This window comes from Vipera berus, assembly GCF_964194415.1.
Source record: "Vipera berus genome assembly, chromosome: 1".
Taxonomy (NCBI): Eukaryota; Metazoa; Chordata; class Lepidosauria; order Squamata; family Viperidae; genus Vipera; species Vipera berus.
This window is the reverse complement of record NC_138202.1, coordinates 21,760,473-21,788,045: the sequence shown is the minus strand read 5'-3', so window position 1 is coordinate 21,788,045 and position 27,573 is coordinate 21,760,473. Positions and strand designations below refer to the sequence as shown.

The 27,573-nt window shown below is 41.7% G+C and overlaps 1 protein-coding gene across 1 annotated transcript in view; it reads left to right on the top strand.

Moving 5' to 3' along the window:
- Nucleotides 1–27,573, top strand: part of MDGA2 (MAM domain containing glycosylphosphatidylinositol anchor 2) — a gene marked incomplete at both ends in the record, with an annotated part of 586,749 nt that overhangs the window by 191,615 nt on the left and 367,561 nt on the right. Inside the window, one exon of the mRNA XM_081314870.1 lies at nucleotides 15,558–15,697. Within this exon, the coding sequence (XP_081170996.1) occupies nucleotides 15,558–15,697 (140 nt within the window). The remainder of the gene's footprint in view (nucleotides 1–15,557; nucleotides 15,698–27,573) is intronic.

Genomic DNA, 27,573 nt, shown 5'->3' with positions numbered 1-27,573 from the left:
CCAGCCCCCTGCTCAGGCAGGAAACCCTACACCAGGGGTCTTCAAACTTGGCCCTTTTATGACTTGTGGACTTCAACTCCCAGAATTCCTCAGCCAGGCACAAATGGTTGTGCAATCTCTTCTTAAAAAACTTCCCAGTATTGGAGCACCCACGGCTTCTGGAGGCACAAGTCATTCCACTGATTAAGCAAGAGACAGATTTTAAATATGTAATATTTATAAATGTACACTTTTAAACTGTCCAGCTATCTCAGTTCCCTGAGCAGATTGCCTTTTTTAATGTAATATTGTACAATTCAGTATAAAAATAGCATCATACCATTGAAAACCACAGGAATTATATTGAAAACAGCAGGTTAAAAGTCATAAACCAGCTAAAGTGGTTTCCTAAAATGCATGGGAAAATAAGGCTTTCATCTGGAAAGGACAAAATATACTCAGCTAGTCTCTAAGAGCAGGACATCTCACAGCTAGGATCTGAAAAGACCCTTAATTTGTTGTCACCCACTTTGCCTTACTGGATGGAAGCATCTGCAGAAAAGCCTCTGTTTGAGATTTTAAGAGATTGGGTAAGTACATTGAATTTATTTGAATCTACTGAAATCAATGGCTAGCTGGAGGTTTCCAAGGCCAGAAAAAAATCACTACAATTTCACCGAGTGGCATTCTCATATATGCTGTTTCATTGTTACTGTATTTTCCGGCGTATAAGACGACTGGGAGTATAAGACGACCCCCCAACTTTTGAGATGATTTTCAAGATTTTTCGTCTTATACGCCGGAAAATCAGCGAGTCCGGGAAGGCATGCCCTCCCCTCTCACTGTGGAGGAAGCAGGGCAGGCTGGCATCTGGCGGGAGCCGGCAGGGTAGTCCTGCGCATGCGCGCGCGCGCAGGACTGACCTGCCGGCTCCCGCCCGACGCTCTTCCCTCTTGAGGCAGCATCGTTCCCCGGCTCCTAAGGAGTCCTCGGGGATGCTGCCTCAAGAGGGAAGGACTGCCCTGCCGGCTCCCGCCCGACGCCGGACGGCTCCGCCGATGCTGCTTCAAGAGGGAAGAGCGTGAGGCGCCTGCCATGGTTCTTGAGGCAGCATCCCCGAGGACTCCTTAGGAGCCGGGGAGCAATGCTGCCTCAAGAGGGAAGAGCGTCGGGCGGGAGCCGGCAGGGCAGTCCTGCGTGCGCGCACGTGCGCAGGACTGCCCTGCCGGCTCCTGCCAGACGCCAGCCTGCCCTGCTTCCTCCACAGTGAGAGGGGAGGGTGTGCCTTCCCGGGCTTGCTGATTTTCCGGTGTATAAGACGACTGGGCATATAAGACGACCCCCCCAACTTTTGAGGTGATTTTCATGGGTTAAAAAGTCATCTTATACGCCGGAAAATACGGTACCAATAAAGGAGAATATTTGTAGCTCAGGGGTGAAATGAAGGGTCTTTGGTGCTCGCTGAACTTGGTTGTTTTTTTGCAGATGTTTCATTACCCAGCTAGATAACACTACTCTTCAAGCACTGAAGATATTACTTAGTTGGGTAATGAAACGTCTGCAAGAAAACAACCAAGCTCAGCGAGCACCAAAGATCTCTTGTTTCATTGTTACCCAGTTTTTTCTTTGGATTGACAATAGTTATATACATTTAAACAACAATACAGTTTTTTTAATCAAATGAAATATTTGAAACACTGAGGTCATTTTAGAAGATAAACAGCTCAGTTTCTTGGTCTTTCTAAAGTTTATATAATAGTCACTGTGAAAATGCAGTAATTAAATCTACCCTAGCCTAAGGCTTCTGTTGTAGTTATGATTGTAGGCTGTCTAAATGTTGTCAAGATTGCCTGTCTAGATAATTTATATAAAATAATGATATTGCAAAGATATACATACTCTATAATTCTGCACAAAGCTAGAGGCATTGATCATTGCGCTACATAGAAATCAGAAGGAGAAAAGCATTTTTAAAATATATTTTGTTAAAAAATAAGGAATAAAATAAATGACTACAGAAAAGAAGAAAATGAGAACAAACATAATGGTCTGAAAATAAACTATTAGTAAATAAACTGAATGTACAATGTACAAAATGAATTATTCCATTATTATGTAATTAAGTGAATATACTGTATGTAAAATTAATTATATCCTATTGGGAAATAATTGCAAATCATTTCATAACTTTAAATATTAATATTGATATTCCTGCTATGTTGTTATAAATAGTATAAAATAAATACATGAACTTATGAAATATTCACACACACACTAAAAATGATAAGTAAGAACAAACAGTTCTAGCTTCCTTCCCATTGTGGCCAATTGGTGGTTATATCCAGTTACACATTCAACTTGTTTCTGGTTACAGTAAATACTTTTCCCTTAAAAACCATAGTCTAAGCATGGCATATAAAAGGAAACCAATGTTGTTTAAATTAGCAATAGCAACAGTAATAGTACCTAGACTTATATAAGGCTCCATAGTGCCTTAATAAGTGGTTTACAGAGTCACAGTTTGGCTCCTCATTTTACTGACTTCAGAAGGATGTAATAATAATAATAATAATAATAATAATAATAATAATAATAATAATAATAATAATAATAATAATAATAATAATAATAATAATAATAATAATAAAAGTTGGAAGGGACCTTGGAGGTCATCTAGTCCAACCCCCTGCTCATGCAGGCAACCCTATACCATTTCAGATAAATGGCTGGCCAGTCTCTTCTTAAAAACTTCCAGTGTTGGAGCATTCACCACTTCTGGAGGCAGGTTGTTCCACTGGTTAATTGTTCTAACTGTCAGGAAGTTTCTCCTTAGTTCTATGTTGCTTCTCTCCTTGTCTAGTTTCCATCCGTTGCTTCTTGTCCTGCTTTCAGGTGCTTTGGAGAACAGCTTGACTCCCTCTTCTTTGTGGCAGCCCCTGAGATATTGGAACACTGCTATCATGTCACCCCTCACCCTTCTCTTCATTAAACTACACATACCCAATTCCAGCAACCATTCCCTATATGTTTTAGCCTCCAGTCCCCAAATCATCTTTGTTGCTCTTCTCTGTACCCTTTCTAGAGTCTCGACATCTTTTTTACATCGTGGTGACCAAAACTGGATGCAGTATTCCAGGTGTGGCCTTACCAAGGCATTGTAAAGTGGTATTAGTACTTCACGTGATCTTGATTCTATCCCTCTGTTAATGCAGCCTAGCACTGTGTTGGCTTTTTTGGCAGCTGCAGCACACTGCTGGCTCATATTGAAGTGATTGTCCACTAGGACTCCAAGATCCCTCTCACAGTTACTACTATCGAGCAAGGTACCACCTATACTATACCTGTGCATTTGATTTTTCCTGCCTAAATGTAGAACCTTACTATTTTCACAATTGAATTTCATTTTGTTAGATAGTGCCCAGTGTTCGAGTCTGTCCAGATCCTCCTGTATCTTAAGCCTATCTTCTGGAGTGCTATTTAGATTGGTGCTATTTAACATAATTATTTTCAAATGGTAATAGATTCATTTTGATAGTTATATTTCTTTCATACAACTTTTAATTTCACTTGGGATGCAATTGGAACAGAATAATAGAGTTGGAAGGGACTTTGGAGGTCTTCTAGTCCAACCCCCTGCTCAAGCAGGAAACCCTATACATTTTTCTAATTTTGTTAAAAAAAACAATTTGGTGTAGTTATTTTGAAATATATCAAATGCAGTTCCAAGTATTTTACTGAGGATTTTGTTAGTCGGGTTGCCATAAGATAAGTTTCTTCTTCATTGGGTTAATTGTCTTGTTATTATCTCTCTTTTTTGCATGCTAATTTTATACCCTGAAAATTTAGCAAACCCTTTAATTGTTTTCTTCAGCTGTTTTATTGCATGTTGAAGTTGCATAATGGTTAGTACTCCATCATCCGTGTAGCATTTTAATTTATATTCCTCTCATTGAATCTTAAAGCTTAGAGAAAAGCATTTCTGAGATCCAATACAAAAGAGGTCAGATGTTGCAGGAATTAGCTGCATTTAAAATATAATTCCAGTTATTCAAAAACTATTTATTGGAAGTGAATTTGTTTAAATGCCTGGCAGATGCCAAATCATAGGACAAGTTTTTTTTGTTGTTGTTGTTTTTAAAAAAATTAGGTTGCAAATGGGATGAAAATACAGTGTTCAACTCTTCTATTCTGGTGACAGATATAATACAAAATAAAGCATTCAGCTAATTCAAATGTACAGTGAAATCATCTGTTCATTGTACAATATAAATCATCTGTTTTTAAAGTTGGTTCATTAAAATCTTGTTTGTTTTATACAGTCATAGATAGTTGTTGGAAGTGATGCTACTCCCCCCCCCCGCTTTTGCAAAATCCACCTTATTCTATTGTTTAATCCTTCCTTCACTCTTCATCTATGGTTAAAATTCAGTTTGTTACTTCTTCCCACCTCATTGTATTAATGTACAGTATGTATAGATTCTATGTGTACAGGTAGTCCCCGACTTCATTTGGTGATCATTCAAAGTTATAACGGCACTGAAAAAAATGAGTTATGACTTGTTTTCACACTTATGACCGTTGTGGCATCCCCATAGTCACGTGATCAAAATTCAGACATATGGTAAGTAACTCATATTTATGACGGTTGCAGAGTCCCAGGGTCATGTGATCACTTTTTGTGACCTTCTGACAAGCAAAGTCAATGGGGAAGCCAGATTCCCTTAACAATCCTGTCACTAATGTAACAACTGCAGTGATTCACTTAACAACTGCGGCAAGAATGGTTGTAAAATGAGGCAAAATTCACTTAACAAATGTCTCCCTTAGCAACAGAAATTTTGGGCTCAGTTGTGGTCGTAAGCTGAGGACTACGTATCTTTTGGTATAGATTCATGTATACAGTCACAGCTCCAAACTGATTTGCTAGAGTTTCACTCAGTTTTGCTTTTCCTACTGGGACTCAATCTAAAAGTTCTGCAATAAGCAATATCCTTGGATGTAGGCAATTTCCCTTTTAGTTGCAACAATCTTCCTTTATACACCTGGGATGAAAGTGCTGAGTTTCAAAGCTAAGCATTCTAATGTGGAGACTTAGGAATAGGGAATCTGATATTGTGTATAGTTTTTGCTTTTTAATGAAAATGCTATTTCCGATGTTATAATTAAAAGAAATGTGCTTGTTTCATCAACAAGGTAAAGATGCCTTTGAAGTAAGCCCAATTCCGGGTGACTGGAAATATCTATGTTGCTGTTTTTTGCAACTGTACAAAAGTTATTTGACATTGTTTTTTTCTAAGATATTCTTATATTTCTCACCTATCCATTGCTCTGAAATTATTCTCTTGTGTAAGCCCTAACGAGTCCTAAACCTGCTTAACATTTTGAGATTGATGTCGTCTGAATTGTCCTCAATTAGAGGTAATGAATAAATTAGAAGATTAATTTTTTTTAGAAAAAGTCAACTCAAAGATATTTTTGAGTTGGTAGATTTCACCAGCTGCTTTTTCCTCTGGTTCCCTTGAATTAAAAGTAATTTTAATGATTCCTCAGAAGTTATTTTTGTTATACAGCTTTGTTCAGTTTGGGTGTTTAAATCTTGTTTTTGTGTACATTTCCACATATAGTGCATATGTATATGCAACTCATTTTTAGTTGCATAACTCAGAACGTTTTATGGGTTTTTAGATTTGGAGCATAGAAAAAGCCAGATCCAAATAAGCACAGTTCATTGTTGTCATCTATCATGATGCTTGATTTGTTTCCAGATTTCAGAAATCCACTCTGATTTCTTTTGTATCTTTTAGTCAAGTGGGACAGAAACTGAGAAGACAAGTGTGAGCATAATAAAAGATAATATTGATGTCAATGCTGTAAACATTGGATGTTCCCGCTCTGACAACTGAATAAAATTACAGCCATTTTCTCTTTGCTTTTAACATGCTTTTTCTAGTATTTAGAAATTAGGTGCAGAAGGGGTGGGGTTGGGATGAAATCTTGAGCTCAGCTATCCATAAAAATAATGCTGCTTTGTGGGAACCCAAAAGCTGATAACGTTTTGGTGGGCTGAGGAGCTCGGGCCGCATTTTAGGCTAATTGGAGAATGTGATTTATGACAGCTTATTGGTGGTGGATATTGCACTTTGTTACTTTGTATCTGTGGAAGGGAATTTAGTTTTTGGGTTCAACTATGTAGTGCCGATACTTTGTTTCCTGAATAAAATGTTCTTTAAGGAAGAATTTTTCCTTGAATTTTAATGAGTTTCATCTATTGGAACCATGACATTAACCCCAAAACTACCTTTCTACCTTAACCACCTTGGGGTCCTGAGCTCCAGTCACCTTCCCTAAGTCAGAGGATAGGCTGACAAAGACTCGGGGAAGATCTCAGCATGGAGAAGGAAGAAGCACCTGTAAACAGCACCCCGGCCATGGCTACTGCCTCAGCAGAAGGGAGCGCAAGCCAACACACTGGCGGAGAAAGAAACATTTAATGCCTTAAAGCAGGGGGCAAGACCAAAGATGCGAGAGCTGATCTGGTCATCAGAGTGGACCCTGCCCAGTGAAGACTCCAAGCACCTTGAGGCAACCCTGCCAAAGACAATTTCTTTGAAAGCATCCGAAGCCAACTTGCAAGCAGGAGCCTTTCGAGAATCACGTTCCCCAGACCATCGGAGAGCCAAGAGATTGGCAACCACTGAAGACTCTGGGGAATAGAAGTACCTGTCCGTAGTCCTTAGCCAATCAGTGGAGAAGTTGGTGGAGAGATTTGAGGGGCTAGAGGTGCGGAGTGGGGAACACCTTTCTCACTCTTCGCATGCAAGTGAACACTATGATCAGCAGAACCTATGCCAAATTGTGCCAAAGAGAAGCCCCAGCCCCACCGATGGAGTGCAGGTGGCTTCCCCATCTTCAGAGCCACCAGCATTAACCTCCAGCCCTGTGAGAAAGGGGAGCCCCGACTTCCACTCTGAACATGGCAGTCCAAGAAGTCATTGCTCCTCCAGGACTCAAGAGCACCTCTCACAGCACAAGAGCCCCAGCCAGTGGAGAAGCCCTGGTTGGCGTCGATCATCACGATCCCTCGACAGGCACCACTATTGTGTTGGCTCCAGGCAGCAAAAATACAATGAGAGCCCTGACAAAAGGCCCCCTACCAAATCCTGAGCCACCACTGGGGTAGCTGAAGTCTGGATTATCACAGGTACCTTGAGAGCCTTGACTGTCGCTACTATTGGTCACATAGTCCTGTGCATCACTGTTGGCACCACCCAAGCCCGAGGCCTATGCAGGGAGGAGACCCAGATGTGAGCATTCAACAAGGTTTAACACAGCTGCATGACCGTGCAGCAACGGGGATGCTGCAGCCACTGCCACTGGAAGGTCAGCAACTGGCAGGAGTGCAGCAGCAGTGGGGTTGGCAAGAGTCCCTGAATGTGCAACAACTGCTGGGGGGCTTGCAGCATTTGGTGATATTGGCAGCCACTGTTGGGAGGTCAGTAGTCATTGGGAGTGCAGCAGCAGTAGAGGTGGCAACAGCCCCTGAATATGCACCAACTGCTGGGGGGCCTGCAGCAACTGGGGATGCTGTAGCTTCTGCCACCAGGAGGTCAGCAGCCATTGGGAATGCAGCAGCAGTGGGGGTGGCAACAGCCCCTGAATGTGCAACAACCGCAGGGGTGTCTGCAGCAATTGGGGATACCACAGCCACTGTTGGGAGGTCAGCAGCCGTTGGGAGTGCAACAGCCACAGCAGGGAGGCCAACAACTGCTGGGAATGCAGCCGAAGTGTGGGGGGGGCAGCAGCCCATGATGGTGCCACCCCTTAGAGTGACTTTCGATGGTGATCCAGAGAAGCTGATCTTCTTCATTAATCAAGTAAATTCCCACATGAATTGCAATGTCAATTTCTACCCAAATCCAGCTGCTACGGTCAACGTGGTTGTGGCCAGTTTGGAAGGGGAAGGGTCTGAGTGGCTAAACAATCTGTACAATGAGCAAGTGCCTAAACTGGGGAATCTCCATCTCTTCCTCCTTGGATTTGGGTAGGTTTGAGGACCCATCCGTAGCCCTCAAAGCAGAGAAACAAATTCACAAAATAAAGCAAGATGGTAGACCTGCATTGGAATGCATACGAGAGTTTCGCAAGTTAGCAGGTCAGATAGAAAGGTGGCCTGAGCTGTCCCTAGTGCATCACTTCAAGGAGTAGCTAGATGATCACTTTCCCCAAGCCTGTGTCTATCAGGCTGTCCCTAATCAATTGCTGGAGTGGTATCAGGTGGCAGTAAGGTTGGACATCGAGCTTGCTCACTACAACAAGCCACCACCTCAGGAAGCCGGGCTGAAACCAGAGCAGACCAGGTGGCCACCTCCCCCAAAATCCCCAGCCATTGCGGCTGTGGAATCCCCCAAGCCACCTGCTGGTCCACCAATCAAGTGCTTCAGATGTGGACAACATGAGCACCGAGCAGCAAATTGCCCGATCCCATATCCCCAACAGGGAAGCAGATCGGGATGACTGGTGAGAAAGAAACCAGCCCAACAGCCGGCTGGGTCACACAAGAACCCATTTCCCAGGTCCTAGGACATGCCTGCTGTATTTGATTTGGTAGAACAGGTAGGTGCTGTTAGTGAAACATGGTCAACATTATCCTGCAGATAACTTGCTCTGTATACTGACTTTCTCTGATGAAGTCCAGATCACACAAAATATTAGCACCGCTTTATAAAACCCTAGTAAGACCACACCTGGAATACTGCAACCAATTTTGGTCACCATACTATAAAAAAAAGATGTTGAGATTTTGGAAAAAGTTCAGAGAAGAGCAACTAAAATGACTTGGGTTTGGCTAGTATAAAGAAAAGAAGAAACAGGGGCGACATGATAGCAGTATTCCAGTATTTGAGTGGCTGCCACAAAGAAGTGGGCGTCAAACTATTCTCCAAAGCACCAGAGGGCAGGACAAGAAACAATGGTTGGAAACTGATCAAAGAGAGAAGCAACCTGGAATTAAGGAGAAACTTCCTAACAGTGAGGACAATTAACCAGTGGAACAGGTTGCCTTCAAAAATCATGGGCGCTGCATCACTGGAGGCTTTTAAGAAGAGTCACTTGTCTGAAATGGTATAGGTTCTCCTGCTTGGGGGGGGGGATGGACATGGTCCCTTCCAGCTCTTTCAGATGGAAAGCTGTAAAAGTTACCATATGAGGTCTGTAAGCAAACAACTAAGCTCAGAGAGCATCAAGAAGTCTACAGGTGAGCATAATATTACTGGCAGGTTGCTTGAGGCAGGCATATTATATACCTCTGTGAACCAGTCTGAACATTGAAGTTTTCCACCAAGCCAGTCTGTTCTCACCTTCTCTGCCACCTGGCTCGCTCGCTGCAATGCTTTGCTTGATGTTTCACGTTTTCTCAGCTGCAGGACAAATATTACTACTGAGCGTCATCTTCCCACCCATCTTTCTATGGCACACCAGGTTTTTCTGTAGTTATCTCAAGCTGTGACTTGTACAATAGTAAACTTCCACTGTTGTTTTATAATGGCTTAGCCAGGGATCACTAAATGTTCTGGGTTTTAGTGCCTGCCTGACATTTCAAAAATAGGCAGTCTGTGGAGATGTTTTTAATTTATTTTCTTCTATTTTATGCCCAATATAATTTTTTCTCCCAACACGCATCACTGCTGTAGTGCACTTCACTCTGGGTTAAACCTGGACTGAAAATTAACTCTAAATTCCATAGAGTCTTACTTAAGGTTTCACATCTTGTGTTTTACCCCCAAGGATTAGAACTCATCTGCCTGATGAAATTAAGACACGTGGAGGGCTCTTACTTTATTTAATGATTGAATCTTGTAATCTCTGCATCTACAACAGGCAATCAGGAAGTCTGTCCCATCCACAGCAGTCAGGCTTTCATTATGGGTTGTGTAAAAAGAAAAGAGGATGAATCCCATCATGCCAACTCCTTAATTTTATTGTCCTCATTAAAGTGCTTTGCTTGTGTAATGAGCAAGATAATACATTTCAAGCAGCATATATAATGAAAAAGAAAGAATAATGAAAAGTTAATTTTGTGTAAATTAAGAGGAAAAATACCTTGAGTTAAAATTAAAAATACAAAGTTTCCTTCAGGGGATTTTGGAGATTAATAACACGGTGATGAATGCGCCTGTATCCATTAATACTTTGCAGGCGGAACAATATTAGTAAATACATAGTGACATGATAGCAGTGTTCCAATATCTCAGGGGCTGCCACAGAGAAGAGGGAGTCAAGCTATTCTCCAAAGCACCTGAAAGCAGGACAAGAAGCAATGGATGGAAACTAGTCAAGGAGAGAGACAACTTGGAACTAAGGAGAAACTTCCTGACAGTTAGAACAATTAACCAGTGGAACAACCTGCCTCCGGAAGTGGTGAATGCTCCAACACTGGAAGTTTTTAAGAAGAGACTGGACAGCCATTTGTCCGAAATGGTATAGGGTTTCCTCCCTGAGCAGGGGGTTGGACTAGATGACCTCCAAGGTCCCTTCCAACTTAATAATAATAATAATAATAATAATAATAATAATAATAATAATAATAATAATAATAATAATAATAATAATAATAATAATAATAACAACTACTACTACTACTACTTTCTCAACCTGCAAGAACATATTTATTTAGGAGCTGTATGTATATGTATGTACATATACAAACATACATATTGAAATTTCTTCAACTGCATATTTGCTATTTCCTTCATCCAGCTGTTTTCATCTCCCAATTTTACCCTAAGCCCTAGAATTCTCCAGTAGTTTCTCATCCATGTATTAATCAGGTCTGACCCTGCTTAGCTGTTGAAGACTAGTGAATATTGGTCAGGTTTTATTCCCTGCTGAAAGATGATGATTATTTGCAAATACAGATAGTCACTTAGCAAATGTTTGAAATCACATCTGATCCCCCAGGCATACTTTCAAATTACAATGGCAGTCTCCCCACCCCCATAGTCACATGACCACATTTTAGGTAGATGGCAAGCATCCTGCAGTCACATGACTGTGTTTTAAGACATTCTTCTTAAAAAAAACCTAGCATTTACTTCCTGTTTTGGCCAAAACCAGCCAATAGCGAACCATTGGTTCACTTAATGATTGCAGCATTTGTTTAACAACTGCATTAGTAGCTTTTTAACCACTGCTTTACAACTCTCATGATTTATGGCTACGATGGGCAGGGTCCATTAAGGATCATAAACTAAGGATTACCTGCATTGCAATGTTCTTTTCCAGCCAGTCAAGGAACCATATTTTTTCCAAGGTATTCCATGTCACTCCCATTCTATCATCCTAGTATCTTCACTTTCTATAACAGGCAATCCATTTTGCTTGCCCACTGAGCACGTCAAACACTGTTCATTTGTTGTTTGTGTTAGAAAGAAATTTTCTCGGGTTTGCTTTTGAGCAGGAATAAAGAACGAAGACAATTGCTTGAATGTGAGGTGAACTTTATTTCCAAGGTCACAGCATACTGAATCAACTGTTGGAGGTGGCTGCTCAAAGCCCTTCCCCAAGCACTCTTTATATGGAGAAACACTTGTGGGAAAGTGTGCCCATCCTCCAGGAATTCCAAGAAAGTGAACTTAGTTGTGTTTCCTAGAGGGAGCGCTCTGGAGTCAGGCAACCTGCTGTGTTGTCCTTTCTGCTTATTTAGCACTGCAGTTGGAAGTGGCAATCTCTTTTGAGAAAGGACCTTTTGTTATTTAATTAAGAAGATCTCTGTTCCCCTGGATAGGTTGGTTTTTTCCTTTGTGTTGTTCATTGCAATTTCTCACCTTGTGCCCCAATTGTAACTTTTAACCTTTTGCTCTGATAAACAGCAAGAAGGTAGTCCTTGACTTACAGCCATAATTGGGACTGGATTTTGGGGTCATAAAGTGAGGTATGACGTGACCATACTGCTCAATACTGTATACTGCAATCCTGGCACTTCCAGCTGCTGTTGTTAATTGAGAATTTCATGTTGTTAAGCAGAGGGAGTCCCAGGTAAGGAGCCATGCCATCCTTTCTCCAACTAGTGTGATTATTGCCATTTAAGTAAATTTCCTTCTCCAAATAATCTTGCTTTTTTTTGAAGAAGGAATGGTGCGCACAGTTTGGAGACTGAGATCTGAGATCTCACAGCAGTGTGAGAACAGGGCTGCTGACATTTCTCCAAACAGTATGCCCGTTTTCACAAGACCTGCAGAAGACCAGAAGGCTTGTAAAGGATCTCAAGAATGGGGTGCATGGGATATGTGGCTTGGAAAAAGGGGCAAGGCAGCCAAGTTAGCACAATCTTGGGAGCTTCCAAGGTCAAAAAAAAAAAATTATTACTTGGACTGAAAGGGATTTGGATCATACTGAGTAGACCAATGATGGAAACAGATTTATTTGTTTATTTGATTTCTGTAGCCACCCATCTCAGCAACATACTCTAGGCAGAGTACATCCCGCGGACCTGCGGGATATGAAGCGCCGGAGAAGGGGCCTAGAGAGCATTTGGAGGTCCAGTCGGTCTGAGTCTGACCGAACACAGTTAAGATCCTTTTCTAGATCTTATCTTGTGGCAATGGAGGTGGCGAAGCGTGCTTACTTCACCACCCTCATTGCATCCGCAGATAACCGCCTGGCCGCCCTGTTTAGGGTGACCCGTTCCCTTTTAAATCAGGGGACGGGAGAGGACCCCTTGCAGGGACGGGCCGAGGAGTTTAGTGAGTATCTGGTGGATAAAATCGCTCAGATTCGGGCTTGGACTCCGACTGAGCAGTGTCTGACGAAGGGGAAACAATGGGTTTGGCCGATAATATTTGGGAAGAGTTTGATCCTGTGACTCCGGATGAAGTGGACAGGATCATGGGGAAATTAAGTGCCGCCACGTGTTTGTTGGACCCGTGTCCCTCCTGGCTGGTTTATGCGGCCCGGGAGGTTACACGAGGCTGGCTCCTGGCAGTTATAAATGCTTCCTTGAGTGAGGGGTGCTTCCCTGCTGCCTTGAAGGAGGCGGTGGTGAGGCCCCTCCTCAAGAAACCTGCCTTGGATCCAGCTATTCTAAACAACTTTCGTCCTGTCTCCAACCTTCGCTTTCTTGCGAAGGTTGTTGAGAGCGTGGTGGCACGGCAGCTCCCTTTGGTCCTGGAGGAAACTGAGTATCTGGATCGATACCAATCGGGTTTCAGGCCTGGGTACAGCATGGAGACGGCATTGGTTGCACTGGTGGATGATCTCTGGCGGGCCCGAGACAGGGGTTATTCCTCTGTCCTGGTCCTTTTAGATCTCTCAGCAGCTTTTGATACCATCGACCATGGTATCTTGCTGCGACGTCTGGCGCGGTTGGGAGTGGGAGGCACCGTTTTACGGTGGTTCTCCTACCTCTCGGGCCGTTTGCAGACGGTGTTGACAGGAGGGCAGAGGTCAGCCCCTAGGCCCCTTAGTTGTGGGGTGCCTCAGGGGTCGGTTCTCTCTCCCCTCCTGTTCAACATCTATATGAAGCCACTGGGTGAGGTCATTCGTGGTTTCGGGGTGGGGTATCATCAGTACGCTGATGATACCCAACTCTTTCTTTCCACCCCGAACCAAGCCAGTGATGCCCTCGATGTGATGTCCCGTTGCCTGGAAGCGGTACGGATTTGGATGGGGAAGAACAGGCTCCAGCTCAACCCGGCCAAGACTGAGTGGCTTTACGTACCGGCATCTCGTCTTGTCCAAGAGGTTCCATCTTTGGTTATGGGGGGAGAGGTGTTGCCTCCCGTTGATAGGGCACGCAATTTAGGCGTCCTCCTGGATTCACGACTCAGTTTTGAAGATCATATTGGAGTCGTGGCCAGGAGGGCATTCGCCCAGGTTCACCTGGTGCGCCAGTTGCGCCCCTATCTGGACCGAGATGCCCTTCGTACAGTCACTCATGCACTCGTTACCTCTCGGATAGATTACTGCAATGCTCTCTACATGGAGCTGCCCTTGAAGACCACCCGGAGGCTCCAGCTGGTGCAGAATGCGGCCGCGCGGGTAGTGATGGGAGCATCCCGATACTCCCATATTACACCCCTCCTGCATGAGCTGCATTGGCTACCGGTTGTCTTCCGGGCGAGATTTAAGGTGCTGGTACTTACCATTAAAGCCCTACATGGCTTACGCCCGGGATATCTGCAGGACCGTCTGCTGCCGGGGACGACTTCCCATCGCCCAGTGCGCTCACACAGAGAGGGCCTCCTCAGGGTGCCGTCGGCCAGACAATGTCGGCTGGTGACCCCCCAGGGGGAAGGCCTTCTCTGTGGGAGCGCCAGCCCTTTGGAATCAACTCCCCCTTGAGCTTTGGATGGCCCCGAACCTCCGGTCCTTTCGCCGCGACCTCAAGACGTTCCTTTTCCATCAGGCTGACCTGGATTGATGATGGGTTTTTAAAAGTTTAAATTTTTAACTGTGTAATTAATATTTGGGGCTGTTATTTAATTTTTTTCTTAACTTTTGTACTGTTGGTTTTTTATTGTTGTTAGCCGCCCTGAGTCCTCTGGGAGATAGGGCGGCATATAAGTCCCATAATAAATAAAATAAAAAATAAAACATTAAAAACAATTAAAACAGTATGAAATAAATATATATGGCACCAAGTAAAGTTGTTACTATTGGTGTTAATACAAGAACAAAACACACTCGGGTTCTTAGCACACACAGGGACCCAGACCTGGGCACACATTGCAAGAGATGTCAGTGTAATGTCAATCTTATCAAGTAGACCAGACCAGACCAAATAAACTAATTATATTTTGTTGTAAGGCTGCATTAACAGAATCTTGCAAGTCTGAAAGAGCAATTCTCCCTCCAGCTCCTTTATAGCCTGAGAAACTGAGGAGGGTCTCACTGAGCCTCTTTGCCCTGCCCACTGTACAGCTGCAGGCTAGGCTGCCTCTTATCTGATTGTTTTCCAGATACTGTTTCTTGGCACATTCTTCTAAGGTTTTCCCAATATACCATTTACATCTATTGCGCTAAGATAGGAAACTTTGAAAAGATGTCAACTGACAACAGGATATATTATCTATTAAATCTTTATAATTTACTATTCTGTCTCTGGCACTAAAGATTTGTTTTTGTTTTTTAGTGGCAAAGTGGCTTCATTTGACCCATTAATCATATAATCAAAATAAGGCAGAACAGCAGCAACAACAATTAAAAAACAGTATTCCAAATGTCACAACTCTGCATCAGTTGTTTGTACATATCCCTACCCAGTCTTCCTAGCTAAAACTCTTTGCTGATGTCAGCCCTTTGAGGTAGTCCAACCTAGGAAACCAAAGGTCTGGATGCTAATGCTACTTTTATTATAAGGTTTATAAGATCTTGCAAACCTGAATGTTCCTCTTTTTTCCTCTGCCTTTACATTCAAGAGAACTAGGAAGAGTAAAATCTAAGACACTTTTCCAGATTACAATCCTGCTTTGGACTCAGATTTCTTTTCCCATTGTCTTGGTTGCAGCTCATCTTTGTGTTACTCAAAGTTATTCTTACAGTCCATTACAACTGATGAGTTTTCCTTCTGCTTATCTTTACAGCCCCACCCACAGTGAGGATTATCCATTCAGGCCTCGCCTGTAACATTGAGGAGGAACGGTATTCAGAAAGAGTGTACACCATCCGTGAAGGAGAGACCCTGGAGCTGACGTGTTTGGTTACAGGCCATCCCAGGCCACAGGTGAGCCTCCTGCTGTGATGATGTGCATGGTCTATCCACCCTGATTTTTCTCTTCCATGGGTTTTTTTAACCTACCTTGGGTTGCTACCTCAGAAAATAGTATAGAATTGGCCACAGAGAGCTACTGTATGTCTGCCCAGGAACATAATAGCAATATTTTTCTGGGATGTTTTGACATGTACATGATAATGTTACTTTAATAGTTAAGCTGTACCTTGATTGTACAAAGAATCATTTGTATAGAGTGGATCCAAATATTTTGAGGTAGAGATTCTGGATTCTACCATTTAAAACCAAGAAGAGGAAACAGGGAGTAACATTGGAATTTTCTTAGAAGGGGTATATCGGTGTCCTGGAAGAAGGATCTCAGCTTTTTAAATCTCACAATGTCCTTTATATTACCTCAGGCCTTTTAATGCTGTTGTCTTTCTGCTACTGTGTGGTGTTTTAAGGAGTTCTGTGTTTATCTCTGCTGTTTTTCTAAACTGCCCTTTAAATTGCTTTTTAATAGCATTTCTCCAGTTGTCTCAAATGAAAAAAGTCGTGGTTTAATTGCTTGTTTGGTGCTTATTTTTGTTGACCAGAGAGTAAGTGTTTCTGAATGTTCATTTCATTGAAAACTGTAAACAGTAGCTGTAAATGGTCAGCATTAAAGAGCAACTAAATGAAAATGGGTGAATTGTGACCGCAGTGCCTGAAAGCAAGAAACTCTAAGTAAAAGGAATTGTGCTTATTTTAACTTTACTTTTTTTGTCTCAGTTCTGCATTTTTAGATGTTTTCATGCACAAAAATTGCATGGAATAATCATGTTTTGGCAGACAACTTTGCATTTTGTTCAGCATTGCCCTTAACACAGACCACATTGTGTACGTTTTTAAAATTCTGTAGCCATTGTTTTTATTAGAGTATTACCTTAGGATACTGAAAGAAGTGCAGAAATCAATGAATCAATGATCTGAGTTTATATATTAGTTTTGGAAGTTAAAGTTAACTAGATTAGCTCACATTATAAAGCTAACAGAAAACACAACAAACATAAATGGTTTTATTTTGGTCACTCTGAACGGGGCACATTGTTACAGATGTATTTCTTAGTTTATTAAGATTCCTATCTCGCTTGTCATCCAGGAATTCATGGTAGCATTCATGTCCATTACCGTTACAATCCTACTTCAGATATTTAAGAAGTTAATCAGAGCAGAAACACCTTTAGGGTTGAAAAGATTGAACATGGTTTATTATAGGTCATCTTTGGTTTACAATTTGAACCAGAATTTCTGTTACTAAGCAAGAGGTTTTTTAAGTGAGTTGTGCCTGATTTTACAACCTTTTTTTGCCATGGTTGTTGAGTGAATCACTGTAGTTCTTAAGCAAATCATGCAACCATTATAGAAAACTGGCTTCCCCCATTGACTTTGGTAGTCAGAAGATGACTGGGAAGGTTGCAAAAAGTAATTACATGACTCTGGGACACTGCAACCATCATAAATACATATCAATTGCCATTTCCTCAAATTTTGATCATGTGACTATGGGGATGCTGCAACAGTTGTCCTAGTGGACAATCACTTAGATATGAGCCAGCAGTGTGCTGCAGCTGCCAAAAAAGGCAACACAGTGCTGGGCTGCATTAACAGAGGGCTAGAATCAAGATCACATGAAGTATTAATACCACTTTACAATGCCTTTGTAAGGCCACACTTGGAATACTGCATCCAGTTTTGGTCACCACGATGTAAAAAGACATTGAGACTCTAGAAAGAGAACAGAGAAGAGCAACAAAAATGATTAGGGGACTGGAGGCTAAAACATATAAAGAACAGTTGCTGGAATTGGGTATGTCTAGTTCAGGAGTAGGCAACCTAAAACACTCAAAGAGCCACTTGGACCCGTTTCCCACTGAAATGAAAACACCGGGAGCCCCCAAACCCTTTTTAGATCTAAAATAACGATAACACTGCATATATTGATTTTTACCTTTATGTATGTATAAAAAATCTATAGTGTGCTGCATTTGAAATCAATGAACTGCTACAAAGAAAACATTTTTTTTTATTTCTGCAAGCAATAAAAGCATTTTGAACTCCAAAAAAAAAAAGACGCTGGGTCGAAGGTTACTTTCAAATAAAATATTCAAATGTCTATTTGAGTCCTCCTTATATTTATGAAATAAAAACCTGGTGCAAATTATAAAAACTACAAACAGAAAAATAGAAAAGAAAAAAATTGTGCAGAAAAAAAAGAAAAGGACAGGAGAAAGAGGGAAAAAAACCTTTCTCCTTCATCCCAACAGGTAAAAACAATTTTAGTAGCTTATCTACCATCTTTAAATGCAGCATGATTATCCCCATACCTCACCTCTTAATAAAAAAAGCAAAATATTTCATTAAACATTCTTTACTAAAAGTCCAGTAAGGACAACCACATATATTCATATATATTTCTTTCTCTCTCTCTCTCTCTCTCTCTCTCTCTCTCTCTCTCTCTCCCTCCCTCCCTCCTTCCCTCCCTCCCTCTCTCTCTCTCTCTCTCTCTCTCTCTCTCTCCCTTCCTTTTTCTCTCTCTCCCTCTCCCTCTCTCTCTCTTTCTGCCCTTGGTCTGCCAGTCCTCTTCCCCCACTCAGTGTGTTTGTGTGTTGTGTGTGTGTGAGTGAGAGAGACAGAGAGAGGCACTTGCACTTCCCTTCCCTCTCTCTCTCCCTCCCTCTCTTTCCCTCTCTCTCTTTCTGCCCTTGGTCTGCCAGTCCTCTTCCCCCACTCAGTTTGTGTGTGTGTGTGTGTGTGTGTGTGTGTGTGTGTGTGTGTGTGTGTGTGTGAGAGAGAGAGAGAGAGAGAGAGAGAGAGAGAGAGAGAGAGAGAGAGGCTCTTGCACTTCCCTTCTCTCTCTCTCTCTCTCTCTCTCTCTCTCCATTTCTCTCCATCCCTTCCTTTCTCCCTCCCTCCCTCTCTTTCTGCCGTTGGTCTGCCAGTCCTCTTCTCTTCTCCCAGTCAGTGTGTTTGTGTTGTTTGTGTGTGTGTGTGTGTGAGAGAGAGAGAGAGAGAGAGAGAAAGAGAGAGAGAGAGAGACAGAGGCACTTGCTCTTCCTTTCTCTCTCCCTCTCTTTCTCTCCCTCCCTCCCTCCCTCTCCCCCCCTCTCCCTCTCTTCTGCTCACCTGGCAAGCTGCCATCACACTGTTCTCGGACAAGCTGACACACATTTTTTATTGGGCTAGCTCTCCTGCCCTTGAGAGCTGCTGCTTTTTGCTGCTTCCTGTTTCCTGCTTCCTTTGGAGATGCAGCAAAGACAGGAGCCCTCCCCAATAAGCTTCTTGGAGGACAGTGTGAGTCACACACACATACACACACAGAGAGAGAGAGAGAGAGAGAGAAAGAGAGAGAGGGAGGGAGAGAGAGAAGGGAAGCACAAGTGCCTCTCTCTGTCTGTCTGTCTGTCTCTCTCTCTGCAAACTGAGAGCCACAGGAGAAGGCTGAAAAACCCGCATGTGGCTCCAGAACCACGGGTTGCCGACCCATGCTCTAGTTCAGGTGGTACCCGTACCACTGGTTGAAAAAACCAGTGGTACGGGTACCACCTGTGGTACATTGGACCTAGTAGGTGGTACGCGACCATCCTAGAAAAGTGGTAGCGGGGAGGAGAATGAGCTGAACCGTTGGCAGTACTGCACAAGGCTGAGAGAGAGATGGGTGGGCTGCAGGGCTCAGCGGAAGCACCAGGATCAGTGCCAGGCTCCAGCTGGAGCTTGGTGCTGATCCCGGTCCTTCTGCTGAGGCCAGAAGAAGCACTGATCAGCTGGAATGTTGCAGCATCTCCAGGGTCTTGTGATTTACATTCAGATGCTTGGCAACTGATTCATATTTATGATGGTCACAGTGTTCTAGGGTCATGTGAAGTGACCAAAACCTACTGCAACCACCCAGTAGATGGTTATTATTATTATTATTATTATTATTATTATTATTATTATTATTATTATTATTATTATTATTATTATTATTATTATTACAGTCATAACTATTAGGACCAGTCATAACTATTATTAGCCCCATTGTAATGTTGAATGGTTGCTAAATGAATGGTTGTAAAAGAAGAACTACCTGTATGCCTTAAATATTCATATTACTGGAAGAACCTCAGATGCCAATGTTGCTTCTGAAGCAGATTTGAAGAACAAACCATGAACATTTTATACTTTATTTTATACTAAGCATATGATCAAGTCAAAGTATTGGATTGCCTGGTCATTCCATCTGCTGAGTGCTAGTTGCAAATTTATAAAAAGAGCTAAGTAATCATAGATTACTTTATGGTTTTAGAGGCAGAAGGTTCAATCTTGCTTTAAAGATAGATAGATGAGAATATAGATTCAGTCCACATATTGCAGATTGTCTTTTTAGTTGTCCTGTTCATGGTTTACATTGCTCTCCTGATCATTTGCATATATTTTTTTTTAATTTCTGGTGGCAAATAGGAAAGGAGTGATTTTCCATTAAGGTGGAAGTAATTATCAAAAATCTGAGTTTGTTGCCATTGTCCATGGCCACTTTTAATTGTGCTTCTCACAATTTGTGCATCCTATTAGGCTTTATATAGAGAAAACAATTCTGGGCAGTGTACAGAATTTGCTCTTGAACTTATTTCTTTCTATCCACTCTATATGAAATAGGAATGAGATACACGCTCAAAGCTAACAGGAGGTGAGGAACTAAGTCCCTTGATACATCAGGCTGACTCACTAGTCTTGACCTGAGCTAGCTCAGGACATTGCAAAGTAGCCAAGCACTCACATTCAATTGTAAGCAAGGTCAGATACTGACTGGCAATCCAACATCTCTTCTGATAATAGACAAAGGCGGCAAATAGAAATGGAATCCAAGGGGAATTGCGGAAGCACTCCAGGGGTCAAGTGACTGAAGTCCCAGAAAGCTATTTAGAGTCCATGGCCAATGCATAATTACGGTTTCAGCACTGACATCAACAATGACTACTTTTCTTTTACATGAAAACCCTAGACTGGCTAATTATGAAACTAAAGCTCTTATAAAACTAAGACCCAAATTTCAGGCATCTCAGAAGAATTTTTAACTTGATCTTAGTCCAAAGGCCAACAAGCAATTCTTCCTTGTGAGTCAATCCTTATTTACTCATTAGAAGATTTGCTCCATTACATCCATTACATAAATTATATAATTATATCTGATTGTACATAATAGACTAGAAAGCAGCTTTTATCCCTTCTCGTCCAATCCCTTGTTCAGTGGCAGGAATCTATTCAACTCTCCCCGTAGAACCATAAAATGTATGATTTGATTTAAACTTCTATTCCCTATACTCTTTGAGGTTCATCTTTGCTTTAAAAAGTCCAGATTGTTTTCCTCCTTGACAATTTTGTCAGCTACTGCTACACATTAGAGCAGGGGTGTCAAATTGCCGGCCTGCAAGCCGGACGTGTCATCCGTAAGCCGTGTCCACCCCATTGCCGGCAATGGCAAAACCATCCCGATACGTCGCGTGACATCACGTGACGTCGTGAGTTTGACATGTCTGCATTAGAGTAAGGATTTAATATTTTTCTGGAAAAATATTTGCCAAATTCATGTTCAATTCTTTTTCAGCAGAGGTTTGGTGTTTGTCTGGAACACTGCTAAGTCTACATCCATCTCCTTCTGACATGTCCATAAGGAGCCCAACTATCCAGAGATATCATCTGACAGTCAGGCTTTTCATTAAACACAGCCATGCAAAATATTTGCACAAAAACATTTTGGGTAGAACAATTAACTAGCTGCTTTAGTTGTGTCAAAATTGATCTCCTGATCAGATCTAGTCCTTTTCAGTAACAGTGCTTAGGAGATATTGATTTATACCAACTGGTGAAAGCTGCTGCTGCTTCTGCTTCTTCGAATCACTTAGAGCAGAAATGTAATAGAGAATACTAAACAGGGAAATTTGGATGGAAATTGGTCATTAAAAAAAAGGCGAAGAGGAGTTAAGTGTGAGATTTTGGGGGAGATTTTATCTGTGTGAGTTTATCTGGTGAGTTTCTGAGTGTACAGGTAGTCCTCAACTTACAACAGATCATTTAGTGACCCTTCAAAGTTACAATGGCACTGAAACCATGACTTATGACAGTTTTTCACACTTACAACTGTTGCAGTATCCCCATGCTCACGTGTTCAAAATTCAGACAGTTGGCAACTGACTCATATTTATGACTGTTGCAGGGGTCCTGGGGTCATGTGATCACCTTTTGTGACCTGACAAGCAAAGGCAATGGGGAAGCCAGATTCACTTAACACCATGTTATTAACAATTGCAGTGATTAACTTAACAACTGTGGCAAGAAACATTGGAAAATGTGGCAAAACTCACCTAACAAATGTCTCACTTAACAACAGAAATGTTGGGCTCATTTATGGTCGTAAGTCAAGGACTACCTGTATTTCTGAATGTTTTTTTCTGGGTTGGACTAACTAGCAAACTTCCAGTAGCCTAGCCACTAGAGGGTGGAGTCAGACAGCCCTTGGCTTAAAAGAAAAAAAAAGCGGCTAACATTCAAACTGAAACAGTGACACTTGTCTAAAAGATGCAAAGAGGAAGAAAAAGAAAGAATAGAATTGACCTTACAAAGTATATTTTATACCTCTTCTCCGCGAGCTGCATTGGCTTCCGGTTGCCCTCCGGGTGAGATTCAAGGTGCTGGTAATGACCTATAAAGCTCTAAATGGCTTGGGTCCGGATTATCTAAGGGAACACCTGCTGCCGGCATCAACTTCCCATCGTCCTGTGCGCTCCCACAGGGAGGGCCTTCTCAGGGTGCCGGCGGTTAAGGAGTGCCGGTGGGTGATCCCCAGGGGGAGGGCATTGTCTGTGGGCGCGCCTGCCCTTTGGAATGATTTACCGGTGGAACTTCGGACCGCCCCCGATCTGCGTTCATTTCGCCGGGACCTGAAAACCTAGTTTTTTGATCTATCAGGCCTGGACTGAAGGGGTTTTAGCTTTTAATATTGTTTTAATTGTTGGGCTTAATTAATTTAATCTGTTTTAATTTTATACTATTTTTATATTGTATTTTATGCTGCCCTGTAAACCGCCCTGAGTCCTTCGGGAATAGGGCGGTATAAAAATTTAATTAATTAAATAAATAAATAAATATATTTAAACATTCAGCCTAGACATAGATTAAATTTAAGTAAATATACCTATGCATTCTAAACTAGATATGAAGGGAACTGGATGTCTGGCAGAATGCATGGTGACTGCCTGTCTGATTTAGAGGCAATGGATTCCATGCTCCATTTAGATATTTCTAGGTAGTGCTGGAAAGAAAGCAGCTAAAAAAAATCAGAAGAATAAAAGGAATACAGTGAAATATGCTGTGTGTCAGTGTTTGCATACAAATGCCAGAAGCCTGCAAGCCAAAATAGGTGAATTGGAATGCCTGATCTTAGAAGACACTATTAATATAATGGGTATAAATGAAATCCAGCCAGAGAGTCTGTTGGTCCCTTGGATGATGAAATGTGGCTAAGAGGCAAAAAGGAAATAGCAGAGAAGCTGAATAAATTCTTTGCCTCCATCTTAACAGGAGAAAAATTGGGGGAATTCCTTGAGAATCAGATTAACTGAGTGATACAAAAGTAATAAGAGAAGATGTGCTAGGCCTTATGACAAATTGAATGTCAACAAAATACCAGGCCTTGATGGCATCCACCCAATGAACTTAAAGCTGGAACTGCAGACCCTTTAATTAAAATCAATCAATCAATCAGAATAGAGCTGGAAGGGACCTTGGAGGTCTTCTAGTCCAACCCCCTGTTCAAGCAGGAGACCCTGTGCAATTTGAGACAAGTGGCTGTCCAGTCTTTTCTTAAAAACCTCCAGTGATGAAGCACCAGGGCTTTTTTTCTCATAGAACACTCAGAACGGAGTTCAGGCACCTTTTTTGGATGGAACCTTGTAGGGTAGGCAAGGCAGGCTGTATGACATGTGTGAGTTCCGGCACCTTTTTCTTTTACAAAAAAAGCACTGTGAAGCACCCACAACTTCTAAAGACAATCTGTTACACTGGTTAATTGTTCTCACTGTTAAGAAGTTTCTCCTTAATTCCAGGTTACTTCTCTCCTTGATTAGTTTCCATTCATTGTTTCTTGTCCTGCCCCCTGGTGCTTTGGAAAATAAGTGGAAGACAATTCTTCTTCGTGGTAATCCATCAAATACTGGAATACTGCTATCTTGTCAATTCTGTTCTCTAGACTAGGTCTCTCTGTGCTCAATCCCCGTAGTTGAGGACTGGAAGGTAACCAGTATAGCTTCAATTTTTGGCTGACTGGGAAATTATGGGAGTTGAAGTTCACACATCTTCAAGTTGCCAAGGCTGAGAAACACTGGCTTAACTTCTAGGCCCTGAAGACATAGAGCTCTGTCCCTGGGCTTAGGAGTCCAGAAGTGTGGCTAACTTTTACAGTGACTTTATTGAGCTTGACAGAAAGTTGGATTTTGCTGCTGACCATAGTTATTTTTGTTTTCAGGTGGTTATTAATGGCCATGTATTTTGGTGTATAAATTGTTTTTATTGGATTGTTGTTTTTAGCTGTTATGAGCTGTCTAGAGTCATTTAGCTGAGATGGGCAGCCATTCAAATCAAATAAATACGTCTATTTTATGAAAATAGTGGAGACTGCTATTAAAAATGCATTTAACATTTAGCCTTATCAATGCAGCTTTACTTAGGGCAGGATTAGGCAACCTTGGCTCTTTTATAACTCGTGGACTTCAACTCCCAGAATTCCTGAGCCAGCCAGGAATTCTGGGAGTTGAAGTCCACGAGTCATAAAAGAGCCAAGGTTGCCTACCCCTGACTTAGGGGAAGTCCTATCAGACTAATCTACTAGATTTTTTTTGAAGGTATTAATAATGTGTGAATACTGTAAGGGCAAGCCAGTGCATATCATCTACTTAAATTTTCCCAAAAGCCTTTTATAAAATCCCTCATCAAAGATTTTCTTAGTTTAACAGCCATGGAATAAATAGTGGGTTTTCTTCTGGATAAGCAACTAGCTGAAGAATAGAAAATAAAGTATAGAGATAAAAGAATAACAAATTCTGAGATATAACTAGTTGGCTCCGCCAATGTTCTCTCCCACGTCCAGCACTTTTTAACATATTTATAAAGCATCTGGAATTGCTCATGACTAGTGGAATGGCAAAGTTTGCTAATTACACGAAATTATCTACAGTAGTAAAAACAGTAAGGACTTGCAAAGAGTTCCAAAGAGATCTCTGTGCATCAGAGGAGTAGAAATCATCAAAATGGCAGATGACTTTGCAAATGCAAAGTGATGAACATTGATGCCAAAATTGTAACTACTCATACCAATTAATGGGTTCAGAGTTAATAGTGACTGATAAGGAAAGAGAGTAAATGGAAAAGAGTTTATGGAAAGTGCAAGCCCAGTGTGCATCTGCTATAGAAAAGGCCCACAGCATATTTGGGATAATGAAAAAAAATGGTACTCCAAATAGAGATGCCAATGCCCTGGTATACTGTTTCAGGGGTGTCAAACTGCCGGCCCATGGGCCGGATGCGTCACACTAAAACTGCCCCCACCCCATTGCCGGCAGTGGGAAAAAAGTCGCAATATGTTGCAACACGTCATGTGACATTACGAGTTTGACACCCGTGTTGTACATCAATGATGAAACCACTTCTAGAGTATTGTGTACAGTTCTGATTGTTGCACTTTCACCAGAGTATTATGGAACTAGGCAAGATTCAGAGGAGGGTAGTTTACAAGATTAAGGGGCTACAGCAGCTTCGCTGTGAGCAAAGCTTACAATATTTGGAGTTTTTTAGTTTTGAGAAGAGGTGAATGGGAGGGGATATGAAGACATATACAGCATTAGGCTAAGTGGACAAGGTAAAGCTATTTTCCCCTTCCCAGCAATGATCATCACATCAAGTTTCAAGGTTGGATTTCACATTATGTAAATACACACACACACACACACACACACACACACACACACACACACAATGTGAAATCCAACCTTGGAATTTGCTGCCAGGTGATATAACATTGGCTGTCAGCTAGGTTGGCTTAAAAATGGGCTGGACTCATTCATTAAAGTCATGAGGATCAAGGGCTATTAACACTGATGGCAATGTGACACCATGGGAAGGATATCTGATGGAAGAGTAGTGGATTTATTTATGCAGTTGGTTGGTCACTGTAAGGCTTTGTACTGGACAAGATAGACCAGAGGTTTGATCGAACAAGGCACTGCTTATGTTTTTATGATATTTGCTGTGATGGCAAGGGAAGCTTCAGTAATTCAACAGTCCTTGTCGTTAACCTGCTTTTTACATTATTAAGAAGCACAGCACATTTTTTCTGGCATCTTGTCTGTACCAAGATAGTGATAATGGGGCAACAAAAAATTTACACCAGTGTAATTATTTTGTAAATCAAGAACTAGTGGATAGTACTTTAAAATAGTTTGACAAAGTGTCTGTTGTGAGTTTCCAGAGTTCTGATAATGCTTTGTTCTGCCAGACCCCAGATTTTGTGCTTTTTCCAGTCTCTATGAGTATTCAGTCTATAAGTGGCTTCCTCAGACCACATAGCCTAGTAAAGTTGGAGGAAACAACCTGTTGCTCTGCAGTTTGTTAGAACCAGTTGTTACTGGGATGATTGGAAAGTGCTTTTAATGAACTGCTTGTTGTTTTACTCTCTTAACAGTTGACGCCTATGCCAAGCACATATCAAACATGACTGCAATGAATGATCATGTACCAATTCATTTCAAATTGTAACATTGTGATTAAGGCAAACAATTCATTTCAATTATAGTAGCATGGTAATGTGTTAAATTTATTACAAACTGGACAGATCAATCATTAAAAAATAACTTAAGCTGAAGTTAGATTCAATCAGGCTTTCCGGTGGAGACTTTTATCCATAATGTGAAGGCATCAGAATAGACAAATTTCTTGCAACTGGCATTTTAAAAATGAATAGGTATCTAAAATATACACTAAGCAGAAGTCTAGATTAGAATCTAATAAGCGTCTCTTGAAACTTGGTGTAGAGTTGTCCAGAGAAGAGTGAGCAACAAAATGGTGGAAGTGACTTGGCTAAATCCTACCTTTTTTGATATGTGTGCAATACATGCTAAAAGGGGGCTTCAACCACAGAGTGATGTCCACCATTTTGATCATGCTGACCCTCTTACTGAATTTGATTTCAATTCTTATTGGACTAAATTGCACGTATATGTACATGTACATTCTTATTCCTAAAGAACTTTGTGAAATGAAAGTTAAGCCTGAGTAACTTTAATCTTTTTTCCACTGAAGTGTTTTCCATGTATTCTATGACAGAGGTCCCCAACCTTTTGGGCACCACGTACCAGTTCTGTGGAGAAAAGTTTTTCCGTGGATTGGAGGGTATGTGGTTTTGTGTGCTACCTGCATCCCACAAATGGGGCTTTGCTTGGTTGCTGGCATGCCAAGGCCCAGTACTGGTCCACGGACCAAGGGTTGGGGACCCCTATGATATTTACACAGTGATGGATACATCCTCAGTGTTCATTTTAAACATGGAAAGATAGAGAGCTTTTGTCATCTAACCTTGCAGGTTATAGAGACAGACCAGGAAGCAGCATTGCTGAAAAGGAGGCTGACAAATATAGAATTGCCCTTTGGGGGAAATCTTTTCTCTTACCTTATGGTATCATTGCAAGAGGAGGAAAATGGTAATATATCTCTTCTGCGTTACTGCATTGCTATCAGTGGAGTCTGCAGGATCTAAAAGAAATGTTGTGTTGTCATGATATAAATTTTAATATATGTATGTGACATTACCAACATATGGA